Source organism: Sebastes fasciatus, chromosome 22 (assembly GCF_043250625.1).
Source record: "Sebastes fasciatus isolate fSebFas1 chromosome 22, fSebFas1.pri, whole genome shotgun sequence".
Classification (NCBI taxonomy): Eukaryota; Metazoa; Chordata; class Actinopteri; order Perciformes; family Sebastidae; genus Sebastes; species Sebastes fasciatus.
The window spans coordinates 13349016-13373091 of NC_133816.1; the positions used below are offsets into that span (position 1 = coordinate 13349016).

Here is a 24076-nt window from a genome sequence, read left to right on the forward strand (position 1 = left end):
ATTCAAATCTCATCAGCGTTTGTCCGAACGGAAAATCAGCATCCAACCCTGCTCACACACACATTAGGAAACTGATCTGAATAATACCAGAGGCGAAGCAAACATGTACACAGAGGAAGCTAATTGTGGCTCTGCTAATCAATATGCATGAATGCTTTACTATTAGCTCTGACTAGAGAGATAGAGGGAGGTAGAGGAACGGAGGGAGGAAATGAGAAAAGAGGAGGAAGAGCAGCACGGGGCAACAGCACACTAATCCAGTAGCTTTTAATATAGAACCTATTGATCCATGCTGCAGTTTAGGGAGCCACTATCTGTCTGACCGTTGGGCTCATATTGATATAACAGATGCATAATATTGAAATGGCTACCAATAACCAATAACAGGCAGTTATTGATACAGATATTTTACATCCACTGCAATAACACTTGTGTTACAGACACATAAAAAACTTCATTATACCTGTCCTTCTGTCTGTCCATCTACACGGAGAGAGATGTCACTCTGCAGAACTCTGTTCTCTTTCAGTATACGTCCTTGTATATTGAAATGAAGGCTGATGTTCTCCCCGTGTTAGCGTGGGTTTTCTCCAGGTGCTCAGGTTTCTCCCCACAGTCCAAATACATGCAGGATGCGATAGTCTGGCGACCTGTCCAGGGTGTACCTCGCCTTCACCCAATGTCAGCTGGGAGCCGCATCTTCAACTTCTCATTTCAACTTCTCATAGCGGTTAAGCTCAAAATCTTCAGCAAGGAACAGCTGAATTAATAGGATTTAGAGGATGCCGTGCTCAGGTGTTTATATTTTCATATCCCAGCTATAATATTTAGGTGTTAAATTGGGTTAATGGGATTAAATAGGGGATAGACTTCCCCTTATATCTAAATGGGTCCACTGGCGCGTCCTGCCTCAAAGAGCCTCATTAGTTTTACATTTACAATTTTTTTTGCTCATATTATGGGCAAAATGTTGTCTTTTCGATGCCAGCAAGAAACATATTTTTAGCAGCTTGAATACATAAATATCTTGAATTCATTGCACAGTCAGTCTGTTGCTCATTCACTCCCCTGTGAACAGGAACAAAAGCTCCGTCTGTCAGTTTTTCTGTTTTTTAGGGATATGAAACGCCTCAAAAAGCAGCAAAAAGTCAGAGAAATAATTATATTATGCTTAAAATAAAAATGTTCTTTTGGCTTTCTGCTCCTCTGATCTTTTTAGAGCTGCACAAAAAGGCAGGACAATAATAGATCCAGAACTCACCTTGACATACAAGGTGAGTTTCAATAAATAACAAACTGCAAATAACACTATTAAAAACTACCTTTCATCAGCTAATGGCTTTGCGAGACTCTGCTTTTTTTGTTGTTTTGGTGCACGGGAGATTTCATGGCAATCTAGGAGAAGTGCTTTGGAAGTTAGCGGCTATAATTAAATGAACTGTGGCTACTGAGGCTGGGCGATAAAAGAGACGTCTGGTTTTTCACCAGAATATTCTGTTCGGGAAGATTAGACGTGAAATGAAGCCGACAGTCACTCCTGCCAGTCTTTGTTCCTCCTTCTGTGACATTTCCCTTTTCCACGGTGTGTGTGTGTGTAGCATTAACAAACTGAATCTATTAATAATTTTGCCGACATGAGCCCAGTAAACGTCTAAATACATTTGATATCAATTTCGAAGGTGTGTCACCTGCATCAGAGGATGTCAGGCTCTTACAACCGGGTCACGGTCGTACTGACACAATGCATCAGGGCCAAATGTGTGTTTATTTGTGTGAGTGCTGCAGGCTCTTCATTTCTTATCTCTCCCAGTAACACAAGCTGTCCACCACTGTCCGCCAACAAAAAGCAGCCCTTCTGCCTCTCATCTCCTGCCCGCTACCTTCTCTTCATTCAAGGCCCGTTTCTCCTGTGGCGATGTACTATTCTCCATCTGTCTCATCTGATAGCCGTTCCTCTCCATCCCATCATCCTCTCTGCAGTATTCGTCTAATTGGTATGCTGGTCCGTACTTTTTTAGAAATCTTTTGTCGGTTCGATCTCCATCTCTGCTTACCTCCATCTTCCTCCAACACTGGATTTGGATTGATTTTGTGTTATTCCGGTACTGTCTGCCCTCCATGTGATCTGTCTCTCTCCTTCACATCTATCTTCTCTTTATGACGCTGCTAACAGTCTTGTCTTGTCTTTTAATACCTTTTTAAATATGAGCCATAAAAAATGCGGAAAATGGAAGATAAGATAATATCTAGCACCATTAATATGATGTGATACAGTATATGATGATATGTCCCCTGTGCCATGCTTAATCACTACCTAATATAGCAATGGTTTGACGTGTAGCCAAGCAAATGTAGTAACTGTCCATGTATTCTTACATCCCCAGTTTCCATTCCGGTTTAGGACTTTTGTTGCACGTCAACAAATAATTTATCTTATAAATAAGAACTGGATCATTACCACGAAGAGACCAACTTCATCAACAGAATATCCAAGGAGGAAGATGTCACACTAACGTCTAATTGACAAGTCAGGATTTCCCAACAGCATGTCATATCAGAGGCGGGCCGCCTCGCCGACCGCCCACGCTAACGTTAAAAGAAATGCCCTGCTCAATATTTTGGTCACACAAAAGAAAAATGTTGGGGATTCGTGTCAAGATTATATGTTGTTTATGTCAGATATGTCAGAAAATGATATAAATTTACTGTAATGCAGCCCTTAAAAACAGGAAAAGACAACACTTTTGCTATATTACGATATGCAAAAATCTATATTGCCCAGCACTAATCAGCATCGGCCTCAAAAATCTAGTATCAGTCGGGCTATACGGTTTATAAAATGAAACAACCTTCATTAAGAAAGAGCAGAAGCAACTGTCATATATTCCTTGGGTGGGGTAAGTGGGCAAACTGTCATTTAGTACCTAAATTGATCACGAGACGAGATGTGCCAGGATCTGTCTGATTCAACTCAGGAGATGACTGATTCACTAACTGATTTCCTGGGGGGGTTACCCCTGCAAGAAACCTCTGGTGCTGTTAAAAAGCACCACATCAAGATCTAAAAGCAACATCATTTCAGCTGGATTTGTTTTATTTAAAGAGGACCTATTATGCTCATTTTCAGGTGCATACTTGTATTTTGGATTTCTACTAGAACATTGAATTTAAAGTTAAAAAAATTTTGTTTTGAAAAGCTCAGTCTGCTCTGATTGGTCAACCTAAACAAATTCTTTGAACTCTGCTCCAGCTCTGCTCTAACTAGCTTTGTTTGAGGGCGTGCCAAACTAGCTGCTAGGCAGGTATTCTGCAAATGTGTTACTTGGTGACATCACCATGTTACAGAAGAAAAGGCGGGACTTCAAGCAAGACATTTCAGTCAGTTCAGGAGCAGTGTTTCTGTAGGAACTCCCTTTGGCCTGGACTTTGGGCTTTGTAACTTTTGCAGACCTTTTACATGAACAAAACAACTATATAACAGGGATGTGACAGTGAGGACATTTTTCCACCAGGTTAATAAACTTGTGATAACACCGGTGTCACCAATTACACCGGACATTTTACTAGAAAAGACGACGCTCAATATGTGTAGTAGCTTACTTCGATCTTTAACATCGGGTGGCTGTGTGTCTGGCCTCTCCGGTTGAGCTTTCGCTGCGGGGCTGCAGGTTTCCACCCAGCCATGATTACCTCGTTGACGTTATGGTTCCCTTATAGCATTTGGTGTAAATCTGAAATATCACCAAATAGGCGCTTTTGCTTTTCGTTTCGACACCAAATCCTCCATCATCGTTTTGTCTGTCTCGCCCCGTGTGTGTGAAATCTGACACTTGCTGCTCTGAGCTGAGACTCCGTATGGAGCAGACACTTTCACTTTCAGTTTGTAGCGTCCGTTGTCCGACTATGTACTGATGACACGGTGCTGATGTGCAAAAATAAACTGTTTATTTCTGTAAAAAAAAAAGCAAAACGACCGTTGGAGCAGTGGGTACGTAATGTAATCGGCGTGTGCCCGACCACCGTGTAACACCGGTAACACCGACCACCGTGGCAAGTCTACTATATAACACACTAAAGGAAAGGGAGAAAAGCACAAAAGCGTAATAGGTCCTCTTTAAAGCTACAAAAGAAACTGGGGTCATGTTTGAAAGTTTTGTGGAGCGCGTGGTTACAGCACATGCCATATAACCACCACAACGTCCCCGGTTCAATTCCGAAAATGCTAAAAAGAAATAGCCCAAAAAAAAATGTGTTTGTGACCTTTACTTTGAAAGACCTCTAACATCACATGTGTGAAGATGCCCGAGGCTGCCAAAATATCAACACAATCAGCTAACAAAATCACCCAAGACTTCTGACACACACACACACCCTTCTGCTTTCCCTCTCCACCACGTCTACTTATGATGCGACGATCTCCCACGCATGCATGTGTGTGCTTGCATTGATGAATAGGCACGTCGTTCTGCCAGCACATGTGTGTGAATGTATGTGTCAGTGTGTGTGTGTGTGTGTGTGTGTGTGGGAGAAACAGTCATAGAAACAGAGTGGGTGAGTGTACAGTGGCATAAGTAGGTTACAGGTAATACGTAACATGGCCGTGGTGTGTGTATGTGTGTGTGTACCTTCATGGACAATATGTACTATATGCACCACTGAGCGTTGCAGTAAGTGACTTTCCCATACAGTTCTCTGTCAGTGTGTGTTTTCCCCCGCCATGACTCACATTTAATCTGAAAGCAGAGCAGAAGTGATCCCTCCATAACAGCGAATGTATGGGTGAGTGTGTGTGTGTGCGGACCTATTGCTCACCATAGTGCTCATCAAGATCAAATCCTGGCAGGGCTCTCCGCTGTGTGCTTTTGCCCACAGCATGGGAGCTATTTGAGCGTGTGACTGCACGTAGGTGGGTGGGCACTTCATTTTTTTTATGTTGTTATACTAAGCTATCTAGTACGCGTATTGGTACGTGGGTGGCAGCTGCCTCGTTTTGGAAGACGTGGCAGTTAATTGTGCAGTGTGTGCGCGAATGTGAGTGAGTTTGAGATGTTATTAGCGATTAAACAAATCCCCGGAGAAAGTCAAAATTGAGAAAGACGGGAGGTTGGAGATTTTGGACAGTTCAGTAGTTCAGCATTTCAGTGCTGAACATGAAATGCTGAAAAAAGAACGAAGAGAGAAAACCTCGAACCAGACTCCCTGGATGAAATAAAAAAGGAAAGATGGAGAGAAAAAAAGGGCAAACACAAGTGAGAGAAAGTGAAGGTTAACGCGTTGAGTCATAGCGTATGAACATAACAGAGGTGTGTTGGCAAGGAGGTAATGAAAAGTCACCCATGGAGCTGAATAAATATACGAATGTGTGTGTGTGTGTGTGTGTGTGTGTGTGTGTGTGTGTGTGTGTGAGCGTTTCCCCCGGAGGCTACTGTTGCCATCTGCACAATAATGCGTGGCTCTGCTCTACATCTGTACTGGAAGAAATAGATAAAGAAATCAAAAAACAAGGCTCCCTGATCACATCCAATCTCCGCTACAAACCGCCCAACAGCGGCAGCAACCGCACAGCAATACACTTATCAGTCCGTTTTGAAACCCTTTGAACAAATGGCTCGCAGAAATACATAAGCGGAGAGTGTTTACTACAAATAGTAGCCTATGGCCTGAATTCAATCTGGGAAACAGAGAGAGAGCATCATAAACCAGAAAGACACAGATGTTTTGGTGCCTACAAGAGGCACACAAACCTAACAATGTAATTACAACAGAGTGCATTGAGGAGGCGGCTCAGGTTAACAACTGACTCAAAACTAGAAACTAAACTTCCACTTCTTCACAGTGGTTGAAAGGCAAAACACTGAGGTGAAAGATCAAATCCAGCAAAAGCAGGAACTTCCAAACAGCATCCATTGTGGGTGTATGTACAGTCAAAAGCACCTAAATGCACAACACAGTTCTTTCCATTTCCAAACACCTAACAGAGAACAATCAGACAACGTGACGATATTCAAGCTATTGACTTGATATGGACTTTCAGGGACTTTCATGGGCCCTTGATCTGACTATATAATAAATCGTACATCAGCAACTTGTTAAAAACATCTTTATAATTAACAGGAATTACAATTCAAGTGTAAACCTTTTTAATGCTGCAGCAAATGTATAGGAATTAAAATGCCAGTATATAATGTATAGCATATATAAACATAGAACTGAATTGAATAGATTAGCCCCATTGTCACCGATAACTGATCCAGCTATTTGAGTCAGAATCGGCCCGGTATCGATATCAGTGCATCGCTACTGACAATGAGCCTATTTGACTTGAAACTTTGTTTTTTCCTAATGTCATAAAATACAAAATTTAAAAGGGAGCGTTCAATAGTGATTCTTTTTTAATACAATATTCTCCAAAACAAGCAAACGGTGAATTGTTTTTTGTGTCACTAACATTCAACAACTCTTACATACAGCACATTACAGTAAGTAGACCCATTATCCCTCATGAAAGCAGAAATAGTACAAATCACACTATTCAGGATTTTCCTGGAATTACATTTTTGGCAGCAGCATGTGACAAAAATAACTGTCACACCACAAAACTGAACAAAAAGTTCAGTAGTTAAGGAAAACATTACAGATTTGAGAACCAAGCAATTCTGTACCTGGCTGCAAAATGTAACACAAGGCCAATATAAGCTTTTTTCTTTAAAGGTCACATATTATACTCCATTTAAACTAGTTATTATAGGTCTCAGACACCTCCAAACCATGTCTCTGAAGTTTTTTTTTCAAAAAAACAATCAGATCATGCATTCCAGCATGTCTCTATAACCTCTGTTTCAGCCCATTTCCAAAAGTGCTGATTTCTGTGTCTGTAGCCTCTGTCTCCTCCCACTCTGCTCTGATTGGTCAGCGTTTTCTGTCAATCAAACGTCCTCAACAACACAGCGTCACCCTCCCCGCCCCCCTCGCAGCCTGAGAGCAGGGAGAGAGAGGAGCTAGAATAGAGCTTATAAACCACTTTAAAGTTTATAAACCAGAAACTTCACCCAGCGCACGTTACCGGAGGAATCTGATCAGAAATCGGCGACACATGATGAACATCTGCGGTCCAGATTCCAGGTTTTCCTGACGGTTTCTCTCAGGTAAATAATACTATTTATATCTCTGTTAGTTAGCTCAGTGTTTACCTCATGCATCAACTCTGTAAACCGTAAACATACACTCTGTTTTACGTCTGTCTTTACAGATCCATCTGTGAGAAATGACCGACAGAATCATCCCAGAGGAGAGCAGACAGCTGAGAGCATACAGCTGTGGGCAGATGGCTCTGTTTACATGGAGATACAGAGCTAACCCGGTAGCATGTAGCTAACCCGTTAGCATGTAGCTACATGCTAACGGGTTAGCTACATGCTACCGCTATGACACGGTGTGTAAACACAGCGACCATCAGGGTGGAAAATAGAAGATGTGAAACAGTAGTCAGTTCATTATTTCTGCTAAAAGATAAATGTATGGAAGATCAGAGTAATGGTATATTATTTACAGTAGTAGCTGTCTCTGTGTTACCATGACTACAGACCACCGGAGCTTAGCTTACCATAGTTTACCAGAGCTGAAGACTTTCTCCTGTACCATGTTAACATAACTAACTAACAGGTGTGATGATTACAAATGCTGTGAATAATTAATATTGTCATCTGTCTACTCAAATAAAGTTTGACTGTGAAACAGAAATGTGTTGTGTTGCTTACAAGTCACTATTTACTACCTGTACTCTGCTACATGCATGACATCAAATATATATAATATATAAATATCATCTGTTTAAACAGTGTAATTACATAAAGCCTTTGTGAAAGAACATGTTATATTTAGATGATGGGAGTACATGAAGACGGTTCTGCTGGTTCTTGCAGACTTTGCTCAAGTTAGGTTGAGGAGGAGAGACAGTGACGCGCTGTGGGCCGGGGTCAGCTACTGAAGGTTCTCTCTGGTTCGACCAGGAAACCCTCACGTGACTTGCATTCCCTAATGACGTCAAGATACAAGGAAAAAAGCGAATTTTTTTTCTGCACCCATTTCCGGACAAACGGAGGAGGAGAAAAAGAGAGAGGATGGTCTTTTATGATACTATGGTGGCCTGTAGACACACTGGGGACAGATATTGATGTTTAAAAGACATGGAAAAGTGCATTTTGCATAATAGGTGACCTTTAAATAATCATATCGCAGAAACACTGCCGAGTGCTCTGCTTGTGTAGCTCTTTCTATGTTTATTCATGTCTTGGCACGCTAAAAGGACACAGATTGAATTGCAGAGACTTCCAGCCAAAACGGTGCTTAAAATGTATTTGTATTTACTAAAGCTTGAAGCTGTTGCAATGTGACGCAGCAGGACTGAAATAGAGCCCGCGACGGTCATGTTGGTACCAACTGATTGACTCTGCGCCACCTCAGAGGAGCCGTGATGGCACCTTGGGTGTCGGCTGCTCCGGAAACAATGGCGGCGGAGGTGCACTTGGTGGCAGCGGATCCATCACAGCTGTCTGTGAGGAAGAGGAGGAGGGTGTGACTGTGGGGCAGAGCTGTAATGGTGGCACTGGAAGGAAGAAGAAGGCCAGCAGGGGACAGTAGATCAGTGGGCTGAGTTATGGACATGACTGGGGTAGTACCCAAGACAAAAGAGATTTAGCTGGCATCGACAGAGAAGTCTGACGCTGTGGGGAGACGGGGGATAAAGGAGAGACGGATGGAAACACAAGGAGAAACGAAGGAGAGAGAGAGATGAGTAGGAGTCTAATTCCTCCATCAGCTCACATCTCCTCCTCGTGCCCCAGCTGCTCCCTCTCCATTCACCAAACCACCCCGTCTTTGATGTCGTCCTTTCCTGATAAAGCCTCCCCCCCTCTCATCAGCCTCTCCTCCTCCCCCATCTTCTCACCTTCATCCACTCAAGTCCATTTTCTCTCCTTCACAGCCTAATCCCTTTTTTTTCACCATGCTCTCGTCTCATCTCACCCTCGGCTTCACGCTCCCTCCCCCCTTGACTCCTCACACTCCTCTTCTCATCGACCTGCTCTCGCCACCCTCCGTCTCTCTTGTCTCATGATTTGTGCGTGATGGTATACAAGGTTTTTAGCTTTACACTCAGACTGAATGCCCAGTTTGTTATCCCTCCATCGTTCAGTGTAACAGGTTTGATTTTTGCCCAAACAGACCAGTACAAACTGACATATTTTGATTTTCAGCTGTGTTATAACCAGTGTACATTATGCACAGTTGAGCAGGTTTACAGACAATGTTGCTTATTCAAAGATATTTTGCTGAATGACAAGACCTTGGGCTTTGAGAAATTGTGAGCATTTCATCACATTTTTGGACATTTTGTCGACTAAAGGTTGGCCCACACTAAAAGATTTTTCAAATCTGAACAGAGTTTGAAGATGTGAGAGACCCCACACATAACCATATGTTATGTTAAATTGAACAGTTTTGTTCCTATAGTGTGTGGAGAGCAGCGATTTGGCCAAAACACCACACACTAACAGATTCCATTCATAAACAACAAGAGTCCCGACAAAAACAGAAATCATGCAAAGTCTCTCGGAGTCAAACGTGACTTCAGTGTGAACAAACAAGGCGGACGACGGGCAGGAAGAATTAGTGATTTTGCACTTTGTTCTGAAATGGATGGATGAAGTCATGGAGTATACGTTAAATAAACACTTGTGTTGTTGCCGCAAATCAACAAGTTGGTCCTCCATTTCTGAGGTCCACCTTACTACTACTTTATGCTGTTTTGCATTAGCTCATGCATTAGCCGATGATCGTAAATATTGAACATGTTTAATATTTACGATTTGAAATCGGTGCGGCCAGGATGGACTTCCGAGTAGATATAAAAAAGATATTAAAAACACTCTTAACACACCTCACTCCACAGGTATATTTGGAATAACAATCTTAAGAACCATCATAAGGTAATATATCATAAGATATATTGTGAAATATTACCTTTTTTAAATTGCAAATTATGTTTGTCAACATCTGTTTTATCTAATAAGATAGTTTTCACTCTTCACCTCAGAGTTTTCATTCACATATCTTGAGGTCAGATGGTCAAGGGACCCCTTTGAAAATGGCCATGCCAGTTTTTCTTCGCCAAAATGTAGCGTAACATTGGAGCGGTATTTAGCGTTCTTCCCGACAAGCTACCATGACACGGTTGGTACCATAGACTGTTCATGAAGATGAACGACATGACAGCTCCACAAAAGTTGATGCTATAAAACGGGGGTGAGACGTCACGATTGGCAGCTGTGAGTCTCTCTCGCTGACGAGGTGCGGCCGATTGGTTCGGGTAGGTGACCTCGATACCGCGGCTCCATCACCCGATGACTCTGGCTCCAAATGACGGCAAAATCTCAAGACGGCAGCTCCAATATCCGGGATATTTTGGCTTCACTTCTGTAGAGTGGGAGGAAGTGGAGATGCGTCGTCCATCTTTAAATACAGTCTATGGATGTTTTTTTCCCCCCACCACTACACATTAGTCCGGCAAAAAGCCCACCAAAGGTTTGCTTGTTTCTCAGACTATGTAAAAGCCCAGACCTTTTTGTAACCGCTGATAAAATCTGCGATGTGAGCGACAGTTCAGAGGTCTGGAACCAGGCTAGCGTCACCCTTCACTTCATCATTTTCTCTTCTACGGTGCCCTGGGGACGCCTGATCCCTCTCTCCTCTCTTCCTATTTCTTTCCTCCTCCAGTCTTTCTTTGCTGTGCCTCCGTAGAGAAAGCGACAGTCACCCTGCTGACATGATCCGACACTTCGCCTGAGGCAAGAGAACACCCTGCCATCACATATACACACACACACATACACATGTACACACAGTAAAGCGTTATTTGATGTAAGTCGCTAGGTGAGAGGAGATGATTTGCACTCTGTGAGGTGATATTGTGAGGTAGAAATACAGGGAGAACACACCTAAGTGCAAGGTCAGCCCGGACACTGATTCGAGTGCTGCCGAACATAAACTGAAACTGATTCGATGTGAAAGCACGGCGTGAACAAACAATAACACGCTCGCACAAATCAACACACACTAATACACACTATAATGCGCCGGTGAGGCCGGATTCAAGTGCGGCAAAGAATGCAGTGAAGATGATACTTAAAAGCAGCAGAAAAGTGTGAGCAAACACACACACACACACACACACACACACACATACCATTTACTGCAGAGGCAAAGTGAGGCAAGAAGCAGCTGCAATGGAAATCACACCATGAAAGGCAGCAAGCAGTGCGAGGCGAGCACACATCAATCATACACACTCTGACACACACAATCATCCTCTGACTCGAGATGTATAACATGACAATGAGAACATACAATAACGCATTCACATGTGAAGATCTAAGTGGAGGCCAGATGCAGGTTCAAGTGCTTGTTGTGAATTCAATGCAACACTTTGAGAAATGGCCCTTAATGTGACAACAGACAATAACACACCACCTCCATTTGATGAAAGGTTTGAGACTTGGAGGTAAAATGAGAAAGGTGATGAAAATGCATCTTGCTGTATGGCTGCCTGAATATACAGTATACAGGACACAATGAACAGAAATTAAAGGAAGCCGTTTCAATAGACGGACTCTAGAGATGTGACTGCAGGACGGATTGAAAACCCCCCGCTAGTGCATTTTCCCCTTTTTTAGTTTTCCACTCAGTCCCGCCTCTGTCTGGCTACGTAGTACGTACCTCGAGGAAATGTAAACACACGGGTAAAAAAAGGGAAGTTTTATGTGGTTGTGCAAACACAAACTTGTTTTGTCACTTTTGAAGACTATATTATTGACATTGAATTGACTTAAGCTGTGCATACACTGTATGATTATAAGCCCATTTCTGGCCCGAAGTTTGAGCCACACGACTCATTTTAGAGTCGGACGCTCACTGACAGCCCGAAATTGGCGAACGGCGTCAGGTGTCAGGGCCTTGAAATGACAAAATACAATTCAGGAAAGTCATTCTATCAGTATTATCAGTTGTCAAAACACTGCACATAACAGCAGTTTTTTGTGACAGTCACTTAATCATCCATCTTTCCTCATCCTACTCTGCATAGACCAGGAGAGACGAAGATGTGTATCTTCGGAGTGGCACGACCTAGTTTAACCCTGAACACAAACCAAGTCTTTCCCATACAATTCAATAGTCAATGAACAAGTCCATCTGCATTTTGTTCCGTTTTGGTTTTTTTTTCAAATAGAGCAAAAAGCCACTGAGCCGTTTGCAAAAAGCACTGACATAGTTTACCAAAATAAGCTAACCAATAAGGTTATGAATAATGTGAACGTTAGCACTAGCTGAGTCAAAGTTAGCTGTGCTAAGTTTGGAAATACCTGAAAGGGTTAGTTCGGATTTTTTGAAGTGAAGTTGTATGTATACTCCCGTGTTCTGCGAGGTAAAATTACTGCTTTTGTGAATGGAGTCTGGTCTGGTCTTGAAGACTGCAATATAACGGCTGGAGTTTCCCATCGGAAAGGGCCGTCTGACGGCGAGGTAAAGCGACAGTAGAAAAACATATTTTAGCCACGTAAAAAAAATTAAAATCAGTTTAAGTGTACACTATATTTAGAATATTTTCAGTTTTACCACGCCGTCAGACAGCCCTTTCCGACGGGGAACTGAAGCCGCTATATTGCTGTCTTCAAAGCCACCAGACTCAATTCACAAAAACAGTGATTTCACCTCACAGAACACGGGAGTTGCTGATCCACCGCTGCATCGATCGGTTAGTTTTATTATGTGACTTTTGGATCTGAACTAACGTGGCGTCCACACAGCAATACATTGCTTAGCTTCCATGCTGACAGCCATCTAAGTTACTGTATGTAACATTAATACACTATAAGGATGTACTGTATGCAGCACTGCTATCAGGCAGACACGTACGTCAGGTCACGTTGGAAAATGTTTTTAGAAGGGAAAATAGCATTTTGACTCTAAAAAAAATCCATACTTTGACCAGAATTTTAATGTCCAGATTTAAATACATAAGGAACACAAATGAGAAGCTACAGAATGACATAAAAACCTAAAAAAAACTCCCACGATGCAAGAAATACAAGTATATACTCACACATTAACACACAGAGGCATAGGCCGAGGTGTCATGTGTGCTAAAAAAAACAGAAAGTGACCTCTTGTTCTTCACTCCTTCATTCTGTCATTCTGTGCCAACCTCCCTCTCTTTCTCTCTCTCGCTCCATCTCTTTGCGTCTTGCTCTACTTCCCACAGCCACGGGCAAGGACACACTGAGGCCTGCTACTTCCTAAGGAGGGCAGAATCAACCTTTACACTCCCACACACACATACAGCAAACCCAACACTGTCAAAGTCTATCTCATATGTTTACAACAACAAAAAAAGCATGTGTGTGACAAATTGGGGTTAGCACGTGTTGCAGCGTCCATCGGCTGAATAAGAAAAAAACAAAAACACGCTGAGCACAAGTTATCGTTGTTGGCAAGTTTGCTAATCATGTTTTTGCTGGTTTGCACTTTGTTATCCAGAGCACAGGGCTTCTGTCTGGCCTCTCTCCTTTCGTCTAGGCCTGCGAGACTCACTGAGCATGTGACCTGCAGTATGTGAGTGTGTGTGTGTGTGTGAGACGAGATAAGATAGTGATTAGAAAGTGGAAAATGTTTGCTTACGAGGCTATTCATGTATCTGTGTGTCTAATTAAATATGTGTGAGTTTACAATGCAAATAAAGATCTCACACATACAGAAGGAATCCTCTCGATGTGGTCACACACACAATATGATTGACCCTTCATTAAAGCGATTACAGATTAATGAGCAGAGCACCCGCCTAATCCAGTTTAGCTTGAGCGCTGGGGGAGACAATGCCATCGGAGCTCGCTGTCCACCACGCTGCACAACCGCCGGACAGGAAACCACTATCTGAATGGGCAATCGCATTAGCTTCCTGGTCAAATCAACCAATCGGAGCCGCTCCTGCCTCGAAGCAGCGATCATAACGGGGTGAGAGCATCAGAGTGACGGCGTGAGTCGAGCAGCAACTGCTGAGCCAAAAGGAATACTGACTTACTTATGTACGTACTTTTGTTTCTGAACTCAAGATAGTTTGCTTATTTGCTTTTTTGCCAAGAGTCAGATAAGGCGATCAATACCACTCTGATATCTGCGTACACTAAACGTAAAGCTAAAGCCAGTAGACAGTTGGCTTAGCTTAACATAAACACTGGAGACAGGGGGAAACAGCTGGCTCTGTCCAAAGGTTAAAAAAAAAAATCCACCTAGCAGCACCTAAAAGCCTTCACACCGGGGATATAACAAATAAACAACATGAATATACAAAATACTCGCCTACGAATATTATATGTCCAGAGCTTTTATTGTGAAAGTTTAGAACGGAAGGAGTGGATCTGGTCTGCGCTGCCTTTGTCAAGGTTGAAAGGAGTAATAAAGTTCGCCGACTTGGTTCTCACTTGATTTATTACCTCAGTAAACATTGTAAACGTGAGTTTATGGTCTCAATCGCTAGTTTCAAGACTTCATCAATACAGCATGATGTTCATTTATTAAATTATGGTCCCATTTAGAGTCAAACAGACCATAAAGCAGGGTATGCTTTAGGGCGTGGCTACCTTGTGATTGACAGATCGCTACAACGGCGTTGTCCGGTCTGCGAGTTGTCCGTGTTTTCGTCTTACAACTTTAACCCTTTCACAGTGTGTTTCCTGTTCATGTTAAAGTCAATTGTAACATTTTGGTCGCCTAAAAATGTCTTATTCTGCGTTCGGTTGTACTTAGCTCCACCCTCTCGTGTCACTTCTGGTTGCAAAAAACCAAGATGCCTACGGCCAAAATACCAAACTCGAGGCTTCAAAACGGCAGTCCACAAACCAATGGGTGACGTCACGGTGACTACGTCCACTTCTTATCTATACAGTCTATAGTTTCAGTTAGTACTGCCATTCTATTGAGGTAATGCATTAGTGCTTATGTAACACAGCTCAAAATTATAATTATGTATTGAAAGATGTCTGCTGTGGTCACTCTTGAACACTGTCTTGCTTACTTACTATCATACGAACATATAACACCTTGAAAATCACACACATTGCCATCTAAGTAATAAGCTATTTTTTTTTCAGATAAAATGCGCCAAAAAGTGCCAAAAGTACTGATGGTAATCATAAATCTGAATCGTACAATTGCGTCATATATATTAACAACAACATCCATGTAACAACCCCTAGAATTGCCGAAATGTCAATAAGTGATTGTCCGCAACCCTGGCAGCCACTGTGTCAAGGTCAATCTGTGTTAAGTGCATTACAAGCTTGTGTTATTATCACCCGGGAGAAACGATGTGTAACCTGAGCTGGCGGGGATTACAGACGTGTGCGCACATCGTTTGCATGGACTATGCGGATATACAGTAGTAGCATGGAGGCACAAATGTAGGTAATGTTGAGTTGCTCACGTCCCAATGCGGATTTTGTGTGCATCTTTGTGTGTGTGCGAAAATTTTAACAGTGTGATTGTGCTGTTATAGCAAGAGAGAGAGAAATGTTCCAGACAGCTTCCTCCCTAGACACGTTAGAGATGTGCAAAATATAAACAAACTCAGGTATGCACTGAATGAGAAGCCTTTATTTTTCCAGCTAAGCATCCGGCTTATGTGTTTCAACAGGCTGAAAATGAGATTATGTAGAAAATGCTTTGTCATAACATTATCCAGTGTGAATGTGTGTGTGTGTGTGTGTGTGTGCGATTATGCACCTGTTGTCAGCGTGATTTGTGTTTCCCTCACAGCGTGTCCTTTTATGTAACTGGATGCCACTGTGTCCTTGTTTATAACACATTAGATGAACGCGAAGCATATGTCAGTGACATTGTCCGTGAATAGTCACTACACATTGGAAATGGAAATATATGTGTGTGTGTGTGTGTGTGCTAGAAGCTGCTAGATGCCGGGAGTCTGTGATTCCACAGCATGGGGATCGCTGCCAGGAGACATGAGCTCTCAAAAACACACACAAACCTTACAACACCGCAACAAAGGCTCCTCAGACCACAGCATTGTTACAGCCTAAATCAACCACAGCAGCTACACGGCAGGAGGAAGAGGAGGAGGACAACTCAGCTTCACCACCTTTATTCACCTCACCTCTTTGTCACATAGCCACTCATCATCACTGAGAGGCTTCTTTCTCTTCCAAAATACAGACAGTGGCTGTCAGATTAACGGTATTGACCCATTTAAATGTGGGGTTCCTATATTATCACTAGAGAATTGTGAGTGTCGCATTATAGGTTGTTTTTAGCCTTAATGTTGTTGCATGGCTAGCAGGTTTCTTCAAGTCTGTTGATAGTGTGTCTGTTTGTATAAGGCCCAGACACAAGCCAACATCAAGGAACTAGCGGCAATGAAGGCCGACTGTTACGTCGCCTCACCTCGCCTCTGTCTTGGCCGACAAGTTGCATATGAACACACCACAAAGACTAGGCCGTCAGATGCTAACCGACGGCCCCAAACTGACAACTGACATTTGGCTTGGTGTGTCAGGGCCTCTATAGACCCTTTCCCACCGGACAAATAACCCCACTAACATCTGTTTTTTGTCTTCAGTGGCAGTGATGGAAACATAACATCCGGGTGGACACGCTAACTTAAGCCCCTTTTCCGGTGCAATGCTATGCCAAAGGGAGTTCCTACAGAAACACTGCTCCTGAACTGCCTGAAACGCCTCGCTTGAAGTCCCGTCTTTTCTTCCGTAACATGGTGATGTCACCAAGTAACACATTTGCATAACACCTGCCTAGCAGCTAGTTTGGCACGCCCTCAAACAATGCGAGTTAGAGCCGAGCTGGAGCGGAGTCCGAAGAGTTTGGTTCGGTTGACCAATCCCAACAGAGTGGGTCAGTCAGAGCAGACTGGTCTGGGTACACAGCTCACGTCCGGTATGAGATAAATAAAGTGTTTATTGAACATTAAAGCATTTAAACTTGTTGTAGTAGAAACCCAAAATACAAGTATGCATCTGAAATGAGCAAAATAGGTCCTCTTTAATCAGCAGTCATCTAATAAGTGGCTTTAAAGCTACTGATACTTTTGACTCATTTTCAAGGCTCCAAACTGACACTCTTTATCCAGCAAATTATGTTCTTAGGAAGGACTATAAAAGAGCATTTATGCCACTATTTGGTCATCACATCTGAAAGGCATACCAGTGAAAATTCTTTTGAGTGGGCTAGCAGCTTTTTAAAAGCTGGGTGAGAGGTTTCACTGCAGGTTTTTAACAGCCTGCCGGCCTTCAAGCTGCTGAGAAAAACATGCTACAACAAAACTCTCTTCACTGCGACCAGTTTACTGGTTTAGACTGCAATATTGTAACGCAAATAAAAACACATTCCTGAATCTTTCCAAAGCGTGTATGTCATTATCTCCCTCCTCTCCCTGAGGATTGAGGTGGGACGGCTTTTATCAGGAATAGTAAACACTCAGGGAAAGTCAGGGTGAAGAGGAGGAGGAGGTTTACACTCTATCTGCCTTCATCTCCGACAGGCGAGCTGAGCCGCAGAGAGGAAACTTCAGACCTCTCGGCCACTCGGCTGTGCGGAAGAACGAGCAGCGCCAAGGAAAGTGGCGAGGCCAAAGCTTCTTAATGAACACCACTACCCCGTCCGTGTGTGTGTGTGTGTGTGCATGTACGCAATAGCCTGTAGCCTGGCGTTATCTCAATTTCTTTCCATTTGTGTGTGTGTGTGTGTTCAGCGGCCGGGCTTTAGGGGGCAGGGTGATAATGTAATGCCGACACTCGAGGAACGAGTGTCGGCCCACTATTGTGTTGCAGGGCAATTATAGCAAACGGGTCTTACAAATGCACGATGTATAATTCAGAACATCCTGCATTTCTGCACTGCCCTCCTACATGCCAACAGTATTCATTACTAGGTCAGTAGATAAGCATTTATTTTTAATGACCTGCTGTTTTCACTTATCTGAGTTACATTTGCTGGATTACAAACATTATAAACAACGAAAGGTGAACACTTTGGAGGCTATTTTGTGTCCTTGACTGTCATGTTATATCTTTTTTATTACACAGCTTTGGTGAATACTAATTCTGATTGGTCAGTAACGGCATTCTACGGTCTGTTATTTCTTCATAGCAGACCACTGCTGTGTATAGCACTACGATTGCTATGGATGCAGTTCTGATCTCGGACTCTGGAGGATCATTTTTATGTCAAATTATTGATTTCTTAAGTAAGTAGCCATGTAATAAGCAGGATAATGTACAACAACGTAGGACTACTAAATTTTCACGTTATATCTTTTTGTTTCATACACAAACCGAAGTGTTAAAACAACAATTTGTGGTTTTAGAGGGAGTTACTTGCTGATTTTTTTACTTAGGAGAGGGGTCAGGGTGATGCTGTTTCTTGCCCAACTTGTCCAACAATGGTCACAAGTAGACAAAGCTTCATTCAAAGAAGTCACAAGCCAGAAAGCTTAAACCTTTCCTCTTCTCCATGGTCCAGATTTGACCCAGTTTCCACTCTCCTTCCTATAGGTTTGTGGTTTGCTCACAAGCCACATTGAAGCACAGACCATCTATGGAGCTGAGTCATGGGACTTTCCCCCCTCAGCTCTGTGAGGACACCTTCATTAATAATGCAAGGCGAGGAGCTCTGCGACGGGGGCCCATTCCTGGAATACCTGACGCACAGTAGCAGCGCAAGGAGGCCTCAACTGAAGTCTGTTGGATGCTGGAATCCAAACCATGTGTGATGTAAACACTGGCAGGCACCGTCCACATTCCACCTGAATGTAAATACACCTGTGGACAGCTAATCTGTATCCACTACAGCCTATATTATGACTGAGGTGAGGCTTCGAGCTATTGTACTCCTCATTGGGATTATTTGGCTGCAGAAAATGGAAACGTTATCGTATCATAACGTGCAGTCAAGCCAGCCGTCACTCTCATTTCCATGGTCAAATGGGCCGACGCTACAACTGTAGAGCACCCATATACTGACGTTTATGTTAAATGCATTCAAAGGGCCCCGATGGAGCTGATCGTGGATGTTTAAAGAGAACGGAGCTAACGGGAGAGCTAGCGACGGACTTGGCGAGTTAGCGGAAGTATACACGCGTGACTACATCTGCTTTTTTCAAAATAAGGTGTTAGCAAAGGGAACTGTATATACAATATACATATATGGAAATAAGATTGATTGGATTATATTCACCAGAAGTATAAAACATTACACGTCCCTTATGAATTAAAAAGAAAATACCACTTGTGAGGGAAAGGTGCTGAAAATCAAAAATCTTTCCTGCATTAATTTAGTTAGATGTGTTTGTGTTGATGACACTGCAGAGAGAGGAATCCCCCACTACACCGCTGTAAAAGAGCTGGTTTAGAGCCAGTGAAATGATTTATCCCTCCCTAGTAAACAGCAGAATAGAAGGTCAGGAAAGCTGGACACAGAAATGACCTCAGAGGAACTCACGGCCGCGATGATGGATATGAGGAAGGGTGGAGCTGATTTCGGACGGCTGGCCCTTCAAAACAAATATTCTCGGTTGCTTAAACTTGAAGACGGATACTCGCACAGTGATATCATCTCTCACTCTTGAATATTTCCTGTTACTCCCTTCTGAATGTGACCCAAAAAAATGCCACAAAACAAACAAGTCCTCGGCTGATATGTTTAGTATTTTTTCCAGGTTCCGCTACAAATTTGCAGCTGAGTGCATGTTTATGCCTGCCAGGGTAGATTCTATCCACAGCGGCGCTGCATAAACAGCATACCAAGTGGCATTTTGGGTAGACAGGAAGAGGTTACAGCAACAACACCTCTGCTAGAGAGAGAGGGGGGGGGGTGGAATTCTGAGTCCTCGCAGCAACAGAGATTGAGCAACAAGAAGCAAACAGGCGACTGCAAAACATCATCTGGACTGAGCCAGCTCTGGGAGCGACAGATTAGTTGCACCGTTCCTGAAGCCTTTTCCTGCTGCTCGCGCCTGTGAGAAATCCTATTTAAATGTAGATGACAGAGCCAACGCTTCTCCCACTCTCATCCTCTGATTCTCTACATCCCCCCCTTCTTTTTTTCCCAGCTCTGCGAGACTCTTGTCTGTTGCTGCAACTGCAGTGAAATCGAAGATATTTGACGGACCGTGACGCCTGCGGGGGAAAAAAAAGGCCCCAAAAAATGTCCATACCTTTCAAAGCACGACGCCAAAATATTCTAGATAGTAGCACGCAAACACAAGGAATCTCAAAGGAAAGGTCGGGAGAGGAAAGATATTTTAAATGTAGGCTAACAATGGATGTGTTATTCATGTTCCAAAATATAGATCTGCATCATTTATTCACGAGCACATGGTGCGCACACGCTGCCAAAAATGTTAAGAGGCAAAACATACCCTCGAGGCTTCGCTTCCAACCTAGTAAAGCCCCGGAGCGCTTTAGAAAGCGGCATTAAGATGTCAGCATTTGAGCTTCGTATGTGCCAGCATGCTTTTATTCCCACTAATTGTTTCAGTAACCAAAACATCTGGAAGGATGCAGTTCAGTTTAAAACAAACAACACAATTTAACGGCAACCTTGCAGATTTACAAGCTAGGTTTAACAGATGAAACCTGCAGCATGGCGTGTAAATGTTTTTGTCAGCGCGACAGATATAAATAAATCAACTCTCTGCCGACTTGAGATTTTTGTTTACTACATTCCTCTTATCAGTTGCTGTATCATAAGCTCTCACACACACACTGTATGCTTTAGCCGGGGTTGTGAATCACAGCGTTTGACCCTTGACCTTGACTTTAACTCATGACAACGGTTATTAACACAGAGTCATAAACACAAGGGTATAAACTTGGGCCGGAGCAAACACAAATATATATATATATACACATTAGGGGTGTAACGATTCATCTACTACATCGATGTATCGATTTATAGTCCTACGATCCAACTACATCGATAGGTACTCGGCAAGTTGTCCTTCACCGGAGACGTATATCGATCTAAAATCAATTTGCAAGGTAAATAATCTATTGATACTAAGAATTTGCACCTTGTATTTAAGCACAACAAACGTTATATGGATGTATTTTTTTAGCACTTTTAATAAGGCTGTGTATTGGCAAGAATCTAATGCGATATGTATCATGATGCAGGGGTTACTATTCAGTATATTGCGATACTGTACTGTGCCAAAAAAGAAATCGGCACCCAAGTATCATGATAGAATCGAATCGGGAGATGGGTGTATCGTCCCAACCTTAATATCGTATCGCTCAAAATGAGCCAAATATCGTCCGTGAATCGTATCGGAAGCCACGGAAAGTGATAGGTATTGTTTCGTTTGCAAAAATTTATCGTTACACCCATAATACATGGACGTCACATCCAATATGTGTCTATTCATGCAGATGAAACTATTGCAGGTCAATCGAGCGTGTGCATCTGCTTCTGTCAGCAGCAGCGTGACCACACAGTACATGCCGGCCAGCTGGATCCTCAACAAAGAAAGCCTATACTTGAATGTCTTTGTTTGGGGACTGGAGCTACGCTGGATAAGGTGTCTTGTCCGTGACCTTGCAGCATTGTCAACATGAACAACTTCCATTGCACTGAGGGAAACAGGTCCAATATTTGATGATCAAAAATGATTTCCTGCGTTCTTCTTCAAACCAATATATCACAGCTGTATCATATATATGGAAACAAAATGCCTTTCTATAGCTGCATTGACAGCCTATGCTTCATCAATCTTTGTGTCTGCATTGATCAACAGCTGAGGCTACCTACTGGGGAAAGGCTGCAGCTTCCCCAACACACACAGTCTTCATTAGTATGTATGATAAGCCTGCTTGTGCTATCTATAACAGGAGGGTTGTAAAAGCTACTGGGTAACTGAACTGATGGTGGTAGTGAAAATTGGGGTTAAAAAATAGGGTAAACAATCCAATTACAGCAAAGAAAAAATTGCAATTATTAGCTTTTAATGTGACCTTCCTGCACTAACAGCAACAATCCTATCATATGAGGTGATGATCTTTTCAAACAGGCACCCATGGGTGTTTTGTCAATGCGATATCCCCCAGTGTAAACACACAGACTGGGTTATTTGATCAAAAATGATTTCCTGCATCGTTCTTCAAAACCAATATATATCACAGCGCCCAGCTGTATCATATATATATGGAAACAAAATGCCTTTCTATAGCTCAATCTTTGTGTCTGCATTGATCAACAGCTGAGGCTAAATCTACTGGGGAAAGGCTGCAGCTGCCCCAACACACACAGTCTTCATTAGTATGGACGATAAGCTTGTATCTGCTATCTATAACAGTAGGATTGTAAAAGCTACTGGGTGTTAGTCAAACTGGGGTTAAAAAATGGCATAAACATCCCAATTAGAGCAAAGAAAATTGTAATTATTAGCTACACAAACAGCAACAATCCTATCATATGAGGTGATGATCTTCTCAAACAAGGCACCCATGGGTGTTTGGTCGATGTGATATCCCCCAGTGTAAACACACAGACTGGGTTATTTGATCAAAAATGACAGTAGGGTTGTAAAAGCTACTGGGTAACTGAACTGGTGGTGCAAACTGGGGTAAACATCCCAATTAGGGGAAAGAAAATTGTAATTATTAGCTTTTAATGTGACCTAACAGCAACAATCCTATCATATGAGGTGATGATCTTTTCAAACAAGGCACCCATGGGTGTCTGTCTATGTGATATATCTCCCAGTGTAAACACACAGACTGTGGGTCATTCCCCCATACATCCATCACCACGACAACCAGAATAATCACCACGACAACCAGAATAATCACCACGACAACCACAAAATGATAAGTCATGCTGCTATAGCTCCCTTTCTTCTCCTTCACTTCACTTCACGTACCTCGGCACACAGCTGGGCGAGGAGCGGTCCACCTCCCAGGTAGCGTACAGGTTCATGTGCACCGGCCGGCTGGTGGAGGTGGAGGTGGAGGTGATGCTGCTGACCGGCTTGGAGGGCTGCATGTGCGGCGACGGGACCCCCCCAGTCCGCGGGAGTCCTCCTCCTCCTCGCTCCGACATCCTGGAGCTGGAGACGGCTACTTTCAGGTCGAGAAGAGGAGGAATACCCGGAGTAGCCTGGCTTGTTGTCGTGTTTTAAGGGGGTTTAAACACCCGAAAGGCAGGCGGTGAATCCCCGCGTCTCTCTCTGTGTGTGTGTGTCCTCTCCCCCTGGTTCCAACTTGTGTTGGGTTGGTGGTGTTTATCGGTGCAGGAAGCGGAAATCTCTCTCGCCGTAGTCGCACAATGAGCAGAGAAGCAACGGAGCTACGCCTCTTCAGTAGTGATGTGGTGGTTCAGAACGAACCGGCTAAAAGAGCCGGCTCTTTTAAAGGGACTGTTAGTAAGAATTACTTGCTTGTGCTCGTTCTAATGTAACGTGTCCACGGGGTCGTTTTTTATTGCAAGGGGACACAACGCTTCCCAACATTCGACGCTTGGTGGGCTTTCACTAGACACAAGGCTGTCCCCACCTGATTCGATGAACGCTTTCCCTCCGTCGGCTGCTGCTCCCAGCTTTCAAACCGGAAACAGTATGGAGGCTCGTTTGGAAACTTTCTTCTTATTTCACGAAAATAGTTCACCAAAATGTGTTTCTGAAAACATTTGAGGCGAGAAATAAGCCATGCTGTTGCTAAATCTGTCTTTAAAACAGATTTAAATGATTCTCGGGAGTTTCGAGAGGCGGCGAGTCGCGTCGGACGCCCGTGATTTACATAAAGTAGACGAGCCCTCAACTTTATGCAAATGAGGAGCGGGCGTCGTGACACTCCGTTTTTCGAAACGCGCCGCCACGCTACCAGAATGCATTGCACGGCTGCTTACATAGACAATGAATGGGGAGCGTGGAAAGGACGGAGCCTGTGGACATGTACCATTACTGTGACTGATGTGTTATTGACATCCGTGCGACCATCAGGTG

The 24076-nt window shown here is 43.2% G+C and overlaps 1 protein-coding gene across 2 annotated transcripts in view; it reads right to left on the bottom strand.

Annotated features, from left to right (window-relative positions):
- Nucleotides 1–23407, bottom strand: part of pacs1 (phosphofurin acidic cluster sorting protein 1) — a 67579-nt gene extending 44172 nt beyond the window's left edge. The window contains exon 1 of one of the 2 annotated variants that reach the window (XM_074624469.1): nucleotides 22997–23377. In XM_074624469.1, the coding sequence (XP_074480570.1) occupies nucleotides 22997–23175 (179 nt within the window). In that variant the 5' untranslated portion in view covers nucleotides 23176–23377. Of the gene's footprint in view, nucleotides 1–22996 lie in introns of both variants that reach the window. The other variant, XM_074624468.1, reaches the window with a different exon arrangement.
- Nucleotides 23408–24076: the final 669 nt, after the last annotated feature.